Source organism: Seriola aureovittata, chromosome 6 (genome assembly GCF_021018895.1).
Source record: "Seriola aureovittata isolate HTS-2021-v1 ecotype China chromosome 6, ASM2101889v1, whole genome shotgun sequence".
Classification (NCBI taxonomy): domain Eukaryota; kingdom Metazoa; phylum Chordata; class Actinopteri; order Carangiformes; family Carangidae; genus Seriola; species Seriola aureovittata.
This window is the reverse complement of record NC_079369.1, coordinates 9628087-9646904: the sequence shown is the minus strand read 5'-3', so window position 1 is coordinate 9646904 and position 18818 is coordinate 9628087. Positions and strand designations below refer to the sequence as shown.

At 42.3% G+C, this 18818-nt stretch overlaps 1 protein-coding gene across 1 annotated transcript in view; it reads right to left on the bottom strand.

Annotated features, from left to right (window-relative positions):
- The window catches only part of sema6bb (sema domain, transmembrane domain (TM), and cytoplasmic domain, (semaphorin) 6Bb), a 120739-nt gene that overhangs the window by 33048 nt on the left and 68873 nt on the right, over positions 1 to 18818 (bottom strand). The window contains exons 6-13 of the mRNA XM_056378142.1: positions 14168 to 14266; positions 12557 to 12647; positions 11914 to 12033; positions 11109 to 11197; positions 10020 to 10237; positions 3865 to 3996; positions 3151 to 3300; positions 1344 to 1523 (exon numbers count right to left, since the gene is read on the bottom strand). Coding sequence (XP_056234117.1) covers positions 1344 to 1523; positions 3151 to 3300; positions 3865 to 3996; positions 10020 to 10237; positions 11109 to 11197; positions 11914 to 12033; positions 12557 to 12647; positions 14168 to 14266 — 1079 coding nt within the window. The remainder of the gene's footprint in view (positions 1 to 1343; positions 1524 to 3150; positions 3301 to 3864; positions 3997 to 10019; positions 10238 to 11108; positions 11198 to 11913; positions 12034 to 12556; positions 12648 to 14167; positions 14267 to 18818) is intronic.

Sequence of the window (18818 nt, the reverse complement as noted above, 5' to 3'; positions counted from 1 at the left end):
AATGCCTCTAATTAGCCCTTGTGAAAGATAATCACCAGCGAAATGTGTCTGCATCTGTGTGACAATCTTCCACCCCACACCCCGCAGCTCTCCACCATGTGGAACAGTGCATCTCAACAAAGAACAAAAGCAAAAAATGAAGATTGAAAAGGCATTGTGCTCAGTGTTCCTTATGTACTGATCGGCATCCAACGAAGCCTCGAAGCCGTCTGCGTCATGCAAAATGCTAATTAGAGAGGGACGAGCCCAGATTCACTCCGATCTTTTGTCAAGATCCAGATATTTAATATGATTCAGCTTCAGACTGAAGATAAAGGGTCATTTTTCCCACCAGAGTGTAATTTCGGTCAAGATTGAGGATAATGTGATTTTGTCATCATTTCATTACTTTCTGATGTCTTTCCCCTAATGCCGTCCTACAGTACGTCTCCACCTCATTAGAAGATGTTCAGATGTGATAATGAATATTAGACTCTAATCCTGTTCTTCTCTGTTTGCCCTATTTGTATGCTCTGCATGAGGTTGCATCGTCTCAGTCAGATCGGGCACAATTATGTGTATCTCTCGGAGAAGAGGTGAGATTTTCTGCATAATTCAGGACACGTCATGTTCCCAGGACGCTGGGTTTTTTTTTGTTTTTCTTTTCATTCTGCGACTCTTTTTCTAGGCGTATCACACCACCAGCTCCCCACACTGTGTATCCATCAACCCCAGTCAGGCATTTAACCCTTTCCAGACTGCTGCTGTATGTATTCTCTCTTTGAGCTGTTTCACATCAATCCCTCTCAACATTCAGGTTTGGTTTCTTAAAGGAATAGTTTAATGTAAATGTGACAGTTAACTAAGCAGACAGTTAACTTAGCCTAGCGTAAACACTGGAAACAGGAGGAAACAGCTAGCATGGCTCTGTCTAAAGATTAAAAAAAAGATTTGCCTAGCAACATCTTTAAAGCCCACTAATTAACATGTCAGGCAACCTCAAAGAGATAACAGCACTCCAGGAAGCTGCTGCATGCTGCCATGAAATAATAAGGGGCACACAACCCCCCTATGAAGGCAACATGACAATTTGACACTTCAGTTTATTTACAGATTAAACAAACAAGATATAACGTGTGAACTGGTGAGCTTTAGAGTGCTAGCATGTGTGTTACCTTTAGACAGAGCAAGGCTAAATGTTTACCTGTTTCTAGTGCTAAGCTGAGCTTCATATTTAATAGACAGACATGAGAGTGGTATCAATCTTCTTCTCTAACTCTCAGCAAGAAAGCTAATAAGTGCGTTTCACAAAACGTTGAAATATTCCTTTAACATTTCTTTTCTATCTAGCTTTAGCATCTTACTTATCAGGGTTGAATCCCTCCAGTTCCTCCAGGAAGATGTTGCTGTTGGTGACGGTGTTGTCCTGGTTGGGCATGATAAGGAACTTGAGGATGGTACCTCTGCTCGACCCGAGGAAAAGGACGGTTCGGTTTCTGTAAGACCCTGCTTCTGTATCCACCACAATCTTATTCAGCTGGTACCTGCACAGCAGGAGAGAGACAGAGCATTACATTAGTGCTACACAGCTGTGTGGCTCATTTGGGACTTTTCTTCCATGAACGCTAAAAGCATCGATAAGTAGCTCCTGGAGGCCAGTTTATGATTTAAGTGCATTACAACTGATTGTTTTAGGTGTAAAATATGGACTCTTATGAATTTAAATAATAATATGCCATTTTCTCTTGAGTCACTGTAAAATGAAATGAATTCCACAGAGAAAAAACTGCTCATCAAATTTGCATAATAAACTAATTACAGCAGACGTTCAGTCATTAATAATATCAGTCAAGTAAATGGGCTCGTCCTGGAACAATAGCAGAGTGTTGCTGAACTACACACAGTCCTGTGTGTCTGAGTCAATAGACTAGAATAGAAACCATGTTGTGCCGGGTGTTTAATATTCCACATACATCCAGTCCCTATAATCCCCTGGTGGCTGGACGGCACCGGGACTCCATACGGTAGATTGTGGAGCGACAGAGAGAGAGAGAGAGAGAGAGAGAGAGAGAGAGAGAGAGAGAGAGAGAGAGAGACAGAGAGAGAGAGAGAGAGAGACAGAGAGAGAGAGAGAGAGAGAGAGAGAGAGAGAGAGAGAGAGAGAGAGAGAGGAATGCATGCATTTATGTGAGACTTGACGTGCTACAGCTGCTTGCCTGTTACCACAGGCTTCAACGCCCAACCAGGATAACTTAAACAGAAAGAGCCCACAGCCCCCGAACAGACAGACCATGTGTGTGTGGCTGCACACATACATCTGTGTGTTTGTAGCCCTTTAAGAAAACATACATCGTGGAATCAACTGATGTTTTATTATTGATTTAATATAGATATATACGTTTTATTCATTTCTAGTTAAATTTCTACTTTTCATTTTCAGACCCTCTCAGAAATGATTAAGTTTTGACTTGATGAGTTCTTCTGACTTGAAGTCTTGTGATGAGTTGAATGAATGCACTGCGGAGTGTTGAATAAACTCATTAAGTCTCTAGGCAAAAAAAACAAAACAAAAACAAAAAACAAAAAAAAAAAAACAATTTATTGGCTTATTAGCAGACTTCCCAGCATGCAATATTTGAGAGTTAAAACTCACCACACAATTTTTTTTTTTTTTTAATAAAAATTAAGTTTCTAAAATACCAAACCACTTTGCCAAATTTGTTTTGAGAGAAATGTAATTGCTGCTTGGATTGTGTTCAGTGTTTATTTGAGTGTAAAATATTTTAGTATTGCAGTCAGATGGAGGTGGTTGGAGCTGATGGTTATCAGACAGGGCTTTAGGACTTTGACACCGGAGACTGGGCTTCACATCCTGAGCTGCATGTGATTATATTTAAGCAACAAAAACACTTTTTTATGGGTTATGGAAAGTTATGGAAATGTTAAATGTTAATAAAGTTTCTTTGGACTTTTTCAGTATTTAGCCATCAGCTTTCCTTAAACTTAACCAAACGCTGTGAAAAACCTTTATTACACTTTATTTGCTATGACAAATGAATTATGTTATATTATAAATAAGATATTAGGAGATATGTTCATTAAAAACAGTTCGTTATGTTAATAAAAAATATAATTGAAGAGTTGGTGTTGCATGTCTGAGTTCGCTCTCACCTAACCATGGTTCTGACTATCCACGGTCTTTGTCCGAGTGACGGGATAGCTTCATCCATCAGTGGATGGGTCTTGACGAAGTTGAGCATGTCATCAGGGAAAGAGTTGGAAGAATTAAACCTGGATCCTTCAACAGCACAGCCCCCGGGTCTGGAGACAAAAAGTTTCAGCACAAGTTTAGCAGACGGCACAGAGGCAGAATGGCGTTCTCATTTCGGCCTACTTCAGGCCTCAGTGAAGATGCAGTTATATAATCAAGCAGTCTAGACTGCCTGAGTGTCTCAGATTCAGACATATATTCTTTTTTGAACAAGAGATTGATTTAATTTTGTCAAAGGCTCATATTTTGTATATGTTAGTGTATAAGTATTTGGAAAGGGATGGCTATTTGAATGAGGTCAAGACATGCCTTTATACTGGGAGAGAAAGAGCTGTATGAGTGTGAAAAATGCATTTTGCACAGCTATGTGACTTTCAGTTTAATAAACAAAGTTTTCAGAGGCTGTAATACCACATGCAATATCTTTCTGCATTCACCATTACCTGTGTATATAATCAGACTTGTTTTACCTTGAAATTAATTGCACACTACAAAACACACTTTCTGAGGCTGATGGCTAACTTAAATAAAAGTTCATTACACTGTTTTCCCCTCATAGTTCTCCGATTAACAACCTGAACACAGGTGCATAAATTGATTACAGCCATCTGCACCTTGGCTTCGGGATGACTTCATCTGGAACAGGCGTCCAAATAGACTCGGGTGATTTCTGCTCCTTGAACCTCCCATCAAACACTGCCGCCAGCTGCTCCATGTCAAAGGCGCACACCGCCGAACCCGGGATACTAGAAAGACAGCGAGACAGAGAGTGGTGAAACAGGCAGATTGAGTCAGAGACTGTTGATTGATTAAACACCCTGACCTGACATAAAATGGCTGTCAGGCTTGCGTCAAGTGGGTTTTACTTTCAGACAGGGGTACTGAAAAATAAGTGATGGAAAAGAAAAGATAAGGTAGAGAATACCGTCTCTGACAAATAGAGTCAAGGAAAGAAGTTAAAATATAGAAAGTCAATTGTAAGTGTGAGAAAGGGACAGACACACGGTGAAGATGACAAATTGGATTTGGGCTGTTCATATTTTGACAGTCAATGCTTGAACACAAAAGGAAATTATTATTGAGACGGAAAGAAAGACAAGATAAAATAGATGCTGTCAACTCTGTTGGCGAAGAATAGATATGCAACGGATGCGGCGGCCAGATTAGACCCATGAAAAGATCTTGGCTGGAATTCCTGGAATATAAAACGAAATAGGAAATGAGTCACTGAGTTTTCTGCCTTTCACAAAGGAACGGAAGATTCTCATAAATGAACCCAACAACACGTAGTTCCAGTAAAAAGCCCAGTGCACCGTGGAGGCTGTTTAACTACTCGTGAACCCTGCAACAGGGAACAGAACATCTGTTCCAATATGTGTCCGTAGCCCACACACACTCTCCCAGACAAAATACACGAAGTCCCATCAAATACAGACATTCACAAAAAAGTTAGAGTATCTCTTCACTGAGTCTGATGCCACGTTTTTTGTGTTATGGCTACAGAAACTACTGAGACAGAAATAAACAGGGCAGTGTCAGGATGAGATAAGGAATGAGTTTTAAAAAAACATCCCATGCTTCCTGCTCCGAGACTCAACTCTGCTCTGAATGTGTCCTCATCAATGACTAATGGTGTGTGTGCGGTGTGAGAGCTAGTGACTAAGTGCTAATACCACAGTGAAAAAAACCTGAGAGACTGAGTCACCTGCTGCCTGTTGCTACATGAATCCCACACATACCCCATCTGTTTCTTTTTCTGTTATGTTCTTCAAAAACAAATGTCCAACTGGTGATTTGAGTGTCTGTGCCCCCGTGATTATGAACCAAGCGGAGCAGTGTTTCTCTTGAGTCCCCCTATGAGAAAGCCCCAGAGGGGTTTGTTTGGGAAGGCGACGCCTGAAGGCTGGATTTTTGGTTGCGGCAGGGAGCTGTTCTCTCCTGATGTTGCATTTGATCAGGTCACGCCGTCTCCCTCCGTACTTATCATTCATAGGCAGGGATGTGACTCAACCCCGGCCAGTGCGGCGAAGCTGCAGGCGGAGCTGTGGACGTCTCTCACAAGACCGCACGCACCAGATGTTAGATGTGACATGTCTGCCAGCTCTGGACCAATGCCAGCTTGGCTTCCTTTCTCTACCATTTCCGCCCCCTACTCTCTCTTTCTCTCTCTTGCTGCAGGTCACTGGGTTTGCCCCTTGCAGCGATCTTTGTCTAAGAGACATAAGACAAAAGGCCCCAGGCTGTTTTACTCTCTGAATTCTTTCAATTATTTTCATTTTCTCTCTGTTGTAGTCTCTCCTGCCTTTGTTTCTTGGTCCATTCATGTTCTTTTTTTGTACACAAATTTCATTTTCTCTGTCACCCTCCCACAACTTTCCTTTGTTTGCTTTCAAATTTAGCTTATTCCTCTCTCTGTGTCCATTGGAAATTGTCCTTCCTTCACTCTTTCTCCTTGACTGTGGTTGAGTGATAGGCTGTCCAAGATAGATACATAGGGTGTCTGTTTAAGAGAGCTGCTGTGGAGTCTATACTACTTCCTCACTATTTAACAAGTTGACAGCTTGGAATAACACGGCCCTCACGGACACATGATGCCTCTTAGGAGTAGAAGAGGAAGAAGAAACGAAGGTAGCAGTCAGGCAGAGTTTCAATGTCAATCCTTTAATTAGAGGTTTAAGTTTGATAAACTTGAAATTCACCACATAGCACAGTCACAGTAAATATAAAAAAAGTCTGTTAAAATGTTAATTCATTTAAAGTTTATAAATCCCACACACTCAGTCTGATTATATGTACAGCGCAATCTTGCCAATTGGACCATTTCCTCTGAGTCTTTGTATATTTTCTGGGATACTTTTCATAATCTGAACTGTTTTTGGGTTTGGTGACAAGATTGACTGATTTGTACCAAACTTGGTATGGAACCTGAGCCAAATCAGATAAACTGTTTCAACTACATCAAAAAACTTTCATATTAAACCCTTCTTTTTAGGCCTCTAATTCCAGGCCCTCTACATCCCCTGAATGTCTGCCTTTTATCTTCTTTTCTTTTTTTTTTTTTAAGTTATCTTTTCTGGCTTTTTTTCCCTTATTCCAGCTGCAGTGAGAGAGAGACAGGAAAGTTGGGGAGAGAGAGAGAGAGAGGGGATGACACGCAGGAAAGGGCCATGGCCGTGGCAAGGACCAAGCCTCAATGGTACGCACTCCACCAGATGAGCCACCAAGGTGCCCCCCTTTATCTTCCTTTCTTAATATTATTCCATTATAAGTTTATTTCCATCTGTTCTCCTGTAAAACCTTCAGCCTGATCTGTTTCTTTGTATTCAAGTAACCCAATTTTTCATACTTTTCCTTGACCTTTTCACATCACTTCCCTGTGGGTTTTCTCTTCTCTCCCTAACCTGACTATCCTAGTCTATGTGGACTAGCTAACACTTCTGTAACAACTCGTCCAACTCCTTGTGACATGGCCCTGCTGTCAACTACATGTGGTATTCCTTTCCCACACCCATTTCTGTGTCTCCAGGTAGCTACCTAACTATGTATTCCTCTGCCCCCTCCACTTGCGGGCCCGGGGGGAACTAGCTTGCACATCTGTGCATCTTCCCCTGTGCCGCACTTTTTCTGGCAGTGTAAACCTGTTCTCCTCCTGCTCCTTGTTCTCCTCATTTCCACCTCCTCTGCTGTGTTTTCCCACTGGGACATCCTGCTGTCTGACCCTGTCACATGGGATTTTTTACAGCCAAAACCAAATATGGCCTCCCACTCTCGGGATGCACTAGATTTACTTTGCTTTGCGTGGGATATTTTCCTTGCATTCTTGCATGACTCCATTAAGCCTGATGAGCCTACGTCAGTCTACTCCAGCAGTAATAGATGTTTTCAGCTGCCATAACAATAGCTGAATAACGAGAGTTGTTTGTGTTTTCATACCAGCCCAGTGCAGCAGGATGGCAGTAAGACTTCCATTTGACATCCTGCTGCTGTTCTTTTGACATACAGTATACCCACTTATTTATGTTGCTAAATAAAGCAGCAAATACATTTTCCCTCTCTTCTTCTCACCAGTGGTCTCATACTGTTTCTCCTTATGCCTCCTTGACCACTTGAGCATCAGGAGTGAGAGTGCAGGAGGTGTTCAGCAGGAAATTCAAGCTCTTCTTTCATTCCCACTCAAGAGGAAGGGCCTGGGGCTTCAGAGGTGGATCCACAAAGGAACTGGCAACTGGGGGCAATTTTGGACCCTGGAAGCAGTGACTGAAGGGTCCCACAAATGCAACTCCATAACAGTTAAGGAGCTGGTATGTGGCTGTAAAATGATCCCGGGAGTATGTGGGCACAGGGGGAGATGAGTAACTTCATAGAGTCCAGGGGAGATTCTTGGTAAAACCTTGACTCCATCCTGTCATTCCCATACTACAGAGCCATACATGCTGCACAGGGCCAAATGGCAGGAAAGAATAGCTATTCCTCCACTCACAGGTCCTGCTTCATGCTGTTTTCACTGCACGCTGCCAGCCAAAGCAATTTGTCTGGCAAGCACTTAGCCAGTGTGGCGCAGTGGGCCACATGGGGCTAGTGGGAGTTTTGCAGCTCACCTCACACATTCTCTCTTTCTCTTTGTGTTCATTTTCCTCCATCACACGTCTCCTTATCCATCCATCTAAACCTACCTTTCTCTCTGTCGTGGCTGGAAGTTATTTAAAATAGGACCCAGTAGCAGTTTACCCAGGCAGGGGTGTGTGTGTCTGTGTGTGTGTGTGTGCGCGTGTGTGTGAGTACATGTGTGTGTGTGTTCAGCTGGCTCTCCTCTGTGGCACGCTGTAAATGTTGTTATCTGGGAACCATTGTAAGTGTATTTGTGGACATGTGTTTGTGTATGAAAGTGGGAGTGTGTGTGCGTCGGTCTGTGTGAAGCTTCCATCTGTCTCTGCAGGCAGTGGCCCCCTCTCGCAGAGTAGCCTTTCCAAACACACAGATAAGATGCAGCTGATGAAACAGTTTTACATCTCAGAGAGCGAGGGATGCACGTGTTGTCCATTACTGACTTCCTCATCCTTGAGTTTCTCATCCGTCTCTCCCCCTCCTGTTCTCCGTCTCCTATTTTACTCCCCTCCGTGCCTTCCCTCCTTTTGCATTTACTTGCGCATTGTTTTGTTTTTTTCTCACCCCCTCTCTCTCCTGTCTCACACTGTGAGGTGGGAAGCCCTCTGCTTTGAGACATTGTCCTGCAACTAGTAGAGAGTTTTATTTTTATATCCTAAAAACACAGAGATGGCATTATACTGGAACCACTGACAGGTGATAGTAATGCTGCTCGCTGCAATGAAGTGAGAGACTATATTGATTCTAGGGCAGCATTAAATAGAAGGCAGTTGTAAGTATTTCTAAATGTTGGCTATAATGTGCTGGCACTAGCAGACACACTAAGTGGTGTCGGGGCCATTAAGGTAGTGTGAGTTGAGTGAGCCATTGCAGGAAAGTACTGTATAGTGATTCTTTTCTATGATTTGAGCCACTTAGACTGCAATATGATGTAGTAATGCTTTATTTTAAAGCACAGAGTATCTGTTCATCCATGTGCAGCTTAGGAGATACATAGAGGATGTTGCTCCAAACACACACATCTATTAATAAAGACTGTATTAAGTATCGAGAGCACAATCGTCTTTTTACTTTTGGAAAAAAAAAAAAACAACAACTTTCTGTGTCAGTATCCTTAAACAAAGCACGATAAACAGATTACTCTTACTGCATCAGAAAAAAACTATTTGCACTCGATATAAGGGGAATTATCCCACTGGTAATTTTTACCCTCATATTAGGAACAGTTAGGACTGTGTAGCTCATATAAATATTTTTGTTAAATTCCCTTCTTCTCTCTGTTGTTCAGTTTCTCTGGTTTGCTGTTTGTGTTGTGTCTGGCTCTGCAAATACCCTCAATCTCCAATAATCTCCCATTTACCAGGGCCGGATCTCTCCTCTCCTCTCACCTTTTCTCAATTCAATCTTGTCTTTCTACAAATCACCCTTTTGTCCTCAATGAAAGCATTCCATGTGTCTTAAATTACTTTGTACCCCACAATCTTGACCTCTGCACCTCCATACACGCCTCTTTCATTTCTCCAGCGCTTTGCTTGGCCTGTAGGAAGCCTTGCTCTTTCTGACTTCACAGGTGAAGGAACAAACTATGGTGGTTCCACTAAATTTTCAAGGTGAGACAATGAGTGCAGCTTCACACTGGGTGTCTATCCCTGTCTCCCTGGGAAGTATGTCAAGATGCGTGTCTGCCTCTGTGTTTTTCATAAAAAACACTCAGTGTAATTCCCCTTTTCTCTCTGAGACAGGACATCGATTGAAATCTCTCTCTCATTTCAACCCTTACAGTCACACAAGTGCACGCACACATACACACAAATAAGGCTTCTTATTTGAAGGCAGAAAGGCTGAGTATTGATCTAAATCAGTGATTCCTAACCAGGATCTGCAGTTGCTTGGGGGTATGTGGAAAGATTGTGGAATAGTAATAAGTAGCAGTAGTAGTAAATTGAGAAGCAGTAATTTGAAAACATAGAAATTACAATTTTGAATCAGGTTGAGTTGAGTTTGAAATAGTTAGCTAGAAGTAGGAGATAAATGGTGAAATATACAGTAGTAGTGTTGATGAAGGGGTACTTGGGGTCATCTGATAGGATTGTGGGGCACAACTGACAAAAAAAGGACTTATCTTAAGTTTATGTCATTGTGCACACATTTGTCTGTGTTGTACCTGTTTGCCGGTGTGGAGAACACCCCGAGAATGATGTCCCTGCCGTGCATCCTGATGATGGGACTGGTGGAGTGGAGCAGGTTAAAGTAGAAGTGGGAATCACCGGGGACGGAGCAGTTGAGACGGGCTTTCAAGAACGACGTCCACTGCTTCTCAAGGACGCGCTGAGACCCGCCCTGGTCCCGTTTACACACCCGGGCCACACGTGACACCACCACCTGTGAGAAGATAAGCACAGGGAAGCAGATATAGGCAAAGAAAATGAGTGTGTAAAATGCATTTGCAATATACTGACAAGCATATCCATCCTGAAGCTCACATATAACTCCAATGACGAGGTGGAGGGTTAGGAAATATTTCCCGAGCTTTGGGTTTCATCTTCAAAAAGGTATGTTTAAAAGCTCTTTTCAACTCCAGGGTGATCTCTAAAGAGTCATTTGCATGCTATTTGCAATGCAGAAACCCTGTTTTGACAGATCATTGTTTTATAATGGTAAATTTAATATCAATTATTCATGAAAATGTCAGCCCATCTCAAAATTGCTTCTTTGAACAGTCTCATCTACACAACGGTGATGCTGTTTAAGTATCCATTTACTCTGCTTTCTGTAAACAAGTCAAAGCCAGAGACCTTGTGCAAGCGCTTTTTCCCAAATGTGAATTGCTAATTTATTAGGGCAGGGGGTTTCCTGATGCTGATATTTTTTTTTTTTATAAAGATGTACACCTAGCTCTGGAAAGGGCAGGGAATATGCAGTCGCTATAAAAAAAAAAGGGCTTTTCTCAGGTTAATAAAGACATGAGTTGTTTGCTCAGACCATGATTTGTTGGATTATATATGCAGACAAACAAATATGCAGATAAAAGGTCAGTGTAGCTGTTGGAAAAGAGTTGATATTGACATTCAAATAATAGGAGCGGAGGGATATTACGCCAGGCATCTCCTTTTCGTGGTGGTGCATTTTAACGACAAGTTTACATACTCTGCGGGTCTTTTAAAAGATGATTTGAAAGGACCAGCAGTTCCTCTGTGAAAATACTGAAAGAACAGAAGAAAAAAGCGGATGTTCATCAGAATGACTTCTATACCTTCTCCAGGTAATTGAACTCCATGGCTATCTCTCTGAAGAAGAAGTAGATGTGAGGTCCCCACTCCACAGCACTGACAAAATACGGCTCTGTATTGTGAGAGAGAGAAATAGTGAGAGAGAGGAGAGGAACGGGCGAGTACATACAGTAGGAGATGTTTGCGGGGAGCAAAGGTTTGATGAACTATAATGGAGCATGAGAAAGTGTACAGCAAACAGTGTCTCCATTTGCGAATGCATCGTTCACTCCCATGACACCGAGGTAACATGAGGGCAGTGAGAAAGAGGCACAGGCCATGCTTAATTTCATTACATGGTGAAAGGGGATTTCACACCAAACAATAAGCGCATTATGACTCCCTGATGTTTCTGAGAAATGAGTTTCACACTATGCATTTTGGCGCTATTACACCGGGGACCGGCTACAACCTGTATGTCTGATATCATGGCCTGCATGTCTGTGTATTTTTGACTGTCCCACTGTCATGGTTAGGTTTTAACTGCAGATCGGCCTCGGTGTGGATGGTCCAAACTCTGTCAAGCAGCAGTAAGTCTGACAGCTGTGTCTAGCCTGCTGACTCAGCCCTCTGCTACTGACACATGTATCGATCCTGTGTGCATAAGTGATGTGGACACACACTCAACCCATCAGTCTCTGACGACAACATCAACAACAGACACGATGCTTACGAGAAGACGTGCTTGAGAAAATTGCACCGATGCGCGTACACTTGATAAAACACAAAAACAAACACACCTTGACAAGCATACAAAGGCGGACACACAATGAACACACACTCAGGTACCTCTGAACCACTTGGAGTCGTGCTTGACGGTGCGCAGAGCGGGACTGTCCCCAAGGCTACGATAGATCACCGCATCAATGGCCAGGAAGTCTGTCACTGTGGCTGTAAACAGATTCCCCTCTGACACAAAACACACACACACACACACACACACACACACACTAGTGAGTTGGACAGCCTGCCAAAGCAACGACATAACTGCAAACAATAAAGCAATCAATGTTACCGTTTTCTGAAAGACCTGAATCATAAACATGACGTAGCTGACCAGTCAACAATGTAATTGTAGTAACGTAATTGCAACTTTGCACCACTCCCACGCAAGAAACAGCTTCTTTTTCTTTTTTTTTTACTGCAAGCTAATGTGAGATAATAGGCTGATGGCTGAACAGTAATGGCTCCCTACAGTTTCAGCCACAGAACACTCTTGATTTGATTATAGTGAAGTGCTTAAATCTGATGAAGTAAACACAGGAGATGAATAAAACTGAGGAATCAGAGTGACTCAGTTTTGCTGATCTTTTCTCACATATTCAAGCATCAAAATGTCTCTCATGGAGGAGCGATGATGCTCTGCAATGATATTTATTGCTGCGACTACTAAAAGTAAATGTGTGGGACTAAAACAAAAGGTGCGTCTTACCTGCAAACAGCGCTACATTGGCATGTTTGGGGTCATAAGGGCATCTCGCCATCCCACTGACTGTGTCTCCTACCATCTCCAGAGTGTCTCCCTGTAACACCACACACACATAAACATACACAGGTGCACACATCAATCAACAAACTCTAAACAATACGAATGCGTCTACAGCAGCATCCAGAAAACAAGGCACAAGAGAATGGCAATTAGGGAGTGTTACCGTAAGTGCAAACTAATGATTCACTGGTGGCAATTAGGCACAGCAGCAACAACAAGAGTCACGTTCTCATACATAAATAAAACAGATAAACACACACACACACATAGGCCCATACACCAACATAGAGTCAAGCTGGCAATTCTAACAAGTTTCCAGCTCTCGTACAAACATACATATATACAGTGTATATACAGTGAAATCTCTGCATCTCTCACTCCCTCTCTCTCCGTCATATTCACAAACACTTTCACAAGCACACACTTAAAAAGAAGCCTCAAGCAAACTATTCCAGCAGCACAGTGGAATTCTCATCCACAGTTGAAAATGAAATAATTTATAGGTGTCATTTCATTAAAACCCTGCTATAAATAAAACATTAGCTAGCATCACTAACTAGTCCCAAGAGAAAAAGACAGCCTATCAGGCAGAGACAGGTGTGTTATACACTGTTGTAGAATGTCATTAGTGGCTGACAGATAATGGGCCAGGTACGTCACAGTGTTCCACTATGTTTGAAATGTGAGAGACTGAAAATAACACTTATCTGAAAAAGCCTTTGATAGTGAAAGGATTTTTTTCCCCCCTCTCTTTCTCTCTCCAGCTCAACTGCCTTTATCCCTCATTTAATATTCCTGCTGAATGATGTGAAATCAGCCGAGCCGATGATTAATATTTATGTGTAGTTTTTCTTCCACAAGTTTAAAATTGTTACTGTAATTGAGGGAGACAGGGATTGGTCGGGAAGTGGAGCACATTCATGCTTAGAGGAGGATTCAGGTGAGTTGCTGTTGGATGGATACACATCTTCAGAGTTTGACAAATGTATGAATCAGGTCAGCAAACACTTAGCCTGAACCCTGCTGTCTACTTAAATTCGGCCTCCAACTGCAAAATTGCTTCGCTTTCTCAACCACTAGCAAAAGAAATCAAACCAGGCAAACAAGTCACGTCTACACCACCCTTGTCTCCGAGTACCCTCCTCTTCCTCTTCTCCACTCTTTGTGTTCTTCTTGATTATCCATCCTCTCTGACTCTCAATGATAACAAGCTCGGCAGACCACAAAGTTTAACCACTGAGAAATAACAACTGTTGTATCTCAGGAAAACAAGGCACTGGAGCTGCCAGAGAACAAGGATAAATAACTCCTGAAGTGGAAGTCAACACTGCCTCGAGCGCTAAACAAACAACTTTAATCAAGCTGTAAATTTTCACCTGAACAGTCTTACTAATTGTACTATGGAAGCGAGGCCTCTCTTCTGGAAAAACAGATAAGCCATTAGTCAATGACGTCAAACCAGTCATAAGAATTAATGCACGGTGTGGACCAGTCACATGTTTGGGGCAGGTGGCGCTGTGATGGTAGGTGTGGGCATGCTCAGTTGTTACTTACAGTATAATTGGCACAGAGTGGGTTGAAGGCATTGGTCCCACACACAAACAGGCCTCCTTGCCTGCTGAGCAGCACCTTCATGAAGTTACGGCATTCATCCTGCAGGAAAAAGAGAAATAAAGAGAGGCAGAGCTTAATATGCAGGAGGGGGCTAAAACTGAAGGGAAGAAAGGCAAAAATGATGAAGTGAATAGAGGAAAAACTGAGTTTATTTTTCAGACTGATTATCCAGCCCGCTCTGTGAAATGAAGCTTTTCAGTTGCCTGATGTGTGGAATTATCACACCATTAACGCTGTCAATCATATTGATACAGTCTGAACGTAGCCTGCAGAGACTTTAAGTGTCTACCTCTTCACACATGCACACACATACACACACAGATACACACGTACACAGTTGCTGTTGATTGACAGATGGTAATCTAAACCAGCCTCAGGATTTTAAAACAAGGAACAGATTTAAGGCTAATTTCTCCACCGTGAAGTGTCAAACTACATGATGCCCGTCTAATGACTAAATAAACCCGAGTCACAGTTTCATTCTTCCATGCCCTTTCTTTGAAACGAGAATTCGTGTAAGCACCACATGACTTAATGGCTGCCTTTCCCCCTCACAGTGCCAGATGGTGATAAATGTTGGTTTAGTGAAACAGAGAAAAACGACATTCAAGGTAATCTCGTGCCTCCACAAAAGTATATGTCAGTGTGTTCGTAGTAGAAATTACTTAACACATGTAATCCCTAACATTTTACTTTGCAGTGATGACCACACAATTCTGCACCACTGGTTCAATTACTTTTTATTTATTTCAGAAATTTTACTTTTAGCTATTTACAATACTTTTAGCTAACACTTAAACACTATATTTATCCATCATAGCGACTATTTCGCCATTACCTCTACCATAGTCATCGCTTACAATTTCACCATTACTTTTCACTAGCTAGCATATTTCACTTTTAGCTATCTATCCACCTGTTTGCCCATTACTTATTGCAATCTATTTAAACTGTTTTATCTATTACTTTAGGGTAAATATTTCAAAGACTTGCACATCTTCCCATTACTTTAACATAACTATTTAAGCAGTCTATTTACTACTTTTAGCTAGCTATCTATTTCAACCATTATCCGTTAGCTTTAGTGTAACGTTAGTGTTAGGCGTTACAGCTGGCTCAATAAAGAGATATATTTTCAAAATCATATCATAATTTTTGTTTTATCAAATTTGTTGAGCTACTTCAAAATCTATCTGCTTACCCCCTGAGAATTAGAGGACTTTCCTCTGGGGTATAAGAACCCTATGGTTGGAGATCACTCTATGGATCAGCTTTTTATTAGCTTTTCACATAATTCCTATGGATGAGATAGAGATGCAAAATAAGACAAAAAATGATTAAAACATTTATAAAATTTTAAAGAATAAACAAATTTAATATGGAAAATTTGTGTATGAACACTTTACAATTGATATATTCCCAGCAATACAATATATCTACTTATGACTTCTCACCACAGGTACTTCCTTAGTGTGGACATTAGTTGTGAGCAGTTTGATTAGATTATGTCACAGTCTGAGGAGGTGCAGGTATTTCATAAAAAAAAAAAAGAAAAAAAAAGAGACAAAATAAACATACATACAGTACTGGTAACACAATGTTTTTTGTTCTTTCTTTATCATCTGTGATCCCTCAGACTTATCTTGAGACCCCATTGGGATTCTCTTATCCCCAGGCTGGGAGCCACTGTCTCAAGGGCTTTACAACCAAAAAGTAACATGATAGTAAACAAACAAAAAACCTGTCAACACAGCAGTGAATCTGTGTGTGCAGGAGTTTACATTCTTCCCCGAGTATTAAACCTAAATTCCAGTCATGACTTTTGTCTTTAAAAGCCAAAAGGTACTGACACTAGTTTGTCCTTGCAGGGCCGAGTCCGCCACCTGTGTGTGTGAGCGCAGAGTGAGTGGTGATGTACAGTAGATAACTGGTTGACAGCAGCCAGCAACCCCCTCCCCAAACTAGTCACCTAGCCAGGATGGCACCAGCTCTGCCACACACACACACACACACACACACACACACACACACACACACACACACACACACACACACACACACACACACACACACACACACACACACACACACACACACACACACACACACACACACACACCAGATGGGGTCCACTTCAAGACCACCACCCGCACTGATGTCATCGGAAAGAGAAGTAGGGTTGGATCTGAAGCGGTGGTGGTGGTGGTGATAGCGGGTATGTCAAATGACTATGTATGTGTGTGTGTGCATGTCTGTGTGGAAGAGATCAGGGGACCAGCAGTGATATGGGAGATGGGTGAATGTTATTCCAGATGCTCCACCCTACATCCCTCTACCCCTCCACCTTCCCACTTCACTCCCTGCAGGGCTCTCATTTTTCAACAGCAAAAAAACAGGAAAGAGGAAAGTGTTTTCATGTGTGAGTGTAGACTGTGTTGGATGCAGGGGGTGTGTCAAGTGTGAAGTGTAAATTTCTAATGGCGCAGCACTATGTGACAAATTGAGGAGCGACAGTGGCAGTATATGTATATGTGTCACTCTCCCACATAATAGCATGTGTTCATGTGTGCATAGCCTACATCTGTGTGTGTTTGTGCATGTATTTGTGTGTGTATCTGTGTATCACCGCACAGATGCGTGCTCATGTGCGAGCATCATTTGCATGCTGTTTGTCAGTGGGGTTGCAGTCTGTCAGCTTGGTCAGAGCTGTAATCACAAAGCCAGATGAAGCACTCTTAATAACAACCCAGTCCCACTGCCAGCATCTCAGAGAGGGGAGTAAATACTTCAAAGAGCCAAGCCGCTGCACAAATGTGTGCAATTGGCAGTGCTTGTACACATAAAATGAAACATTTCATGGCTACAGGATAAAAACAGGGTTGGAACCTTTGTAACATTTCATCTATTGAGCTTTGATTGCCATTTGCACTTTACAGACATCGTCAGAATTCATCCCCTCCTGCATACATGCATTTCATTAACCCTTATTCATCAGTTCCAGGAAGCGAATTGGCACTTCCAGGTATGGATCTTTCTTCATTAAAGCCAATTCAGTCAGCAGGATTAGGGTTTTACTGTGGTTTCCATATTAAAAAAAAACAAACCAATTATAAATGGAATTATAAAGCAGCGAATCACAGAATTAAACAATTATACATAAATCCAAGTGCTGTACGTCCTGGTGTCTCCTTCTTCTCCCCTCTGCCTCCTCCCCTCTCTCTGCTCCCTCACTCCCTGGGCAGAATCCAGACAAAACGCCACCTGTGCAGGCTGGCAAGCCTTTCCGAGACCCAGACGACTGCAGCCCTCCTCCTTCTCTTCCTCCACCTCCTCCTGCTCCTCTTACTGACAGTGGCAGAGCTGACTGGGCTCTGAAAAATGAATCTGCAGCACAGATGAGTTACACAGCGGCACGTGCCTCAGTGCAAATATGGACTTACTTATGAATGGACGGGGAGCTATAACGAAGATCGAGGGAAAGAATGAGGAAAGATAGGGAGAGATGGTCCAGAAGCATGTATATGTGAGTCTGTGAGCAGGTTTGCTTATGTCAGATATTAGCCAGGCTAGTTCAACTCTGCAGATGTTGCGCAAGTGCATTATTTGCCTTTGTAATTTCTAGCACGGACACATTAATTTTCCTTTGACACACAAAAACACGTATATCCAAAAGTATTCCTAGACATTTAAATGCAAGTGATCACACACAGTCAGAGGATTGACAACAAAATTCTCTGTTCATACAACACATCTGCTCCAAACAACCTGCATCAGTCAGACAACGTTAAAACTGAGGAGTCTCCATCCTCTGCATCTGCTTTCCATCTATTGTCTGTAACTCAACCTACACTGAGATGATAAACAGCCTTTTCATTTGGCCTGAGCCTGGGCTCAATGTTTGTTCTGATGATGACGATTTATCCCAAAACCTAATGAAGGCGGTGTTTTACCTCCGGATTCAATCAGCATTCTCGTGCATTGGTCTAACCAAAATACAAAACAGGTTCATACGTTGTAAAATCTTCTGCTCATTTCCCCAATTTAGGAGCAACCACAGCATTCTTCATAATCTAATAAAATATAATAAGTAATCCAGAAGACCTGCCTTCGTACAATAGGAGCCATCTAAGGAAGCGCATCAGGGGGTCATATTTAGCAAGCTGCTCCTCTAAATCTCCAAAGTTTCCATTACATGCCTGGCTGGTCCCCTGATGTTAGCGACCAGGGAGAAGAGAGCGCTGCTCTGCCAAGAGTGGCCATTGAGCCAGAACTCTCCCACACATACTCAAACACACACACGTACTGTATACACAATACACACTCACACACACAAAGATTTGGCGAGCCCTCTTCTCCACTCATTAACTACGGGGCTGTCATTTCCAGAAAAATCCCTGATGCACAATTTTGACTGAAAACAGAGTGACTCTCCATGACGGGAAGAAAGCGTGTGTATGTTTATGTGCATGTGGGTGGAGGATAAATTAACAGCGGTACCAAATTAGCAGCAATGTGCTGTTCTGAGTGCTGCGGTCTTACTCAGCATGTTAAAGCTAATCCGCGTCCCTCTGCAACCCTTCTTCTCTGTTTG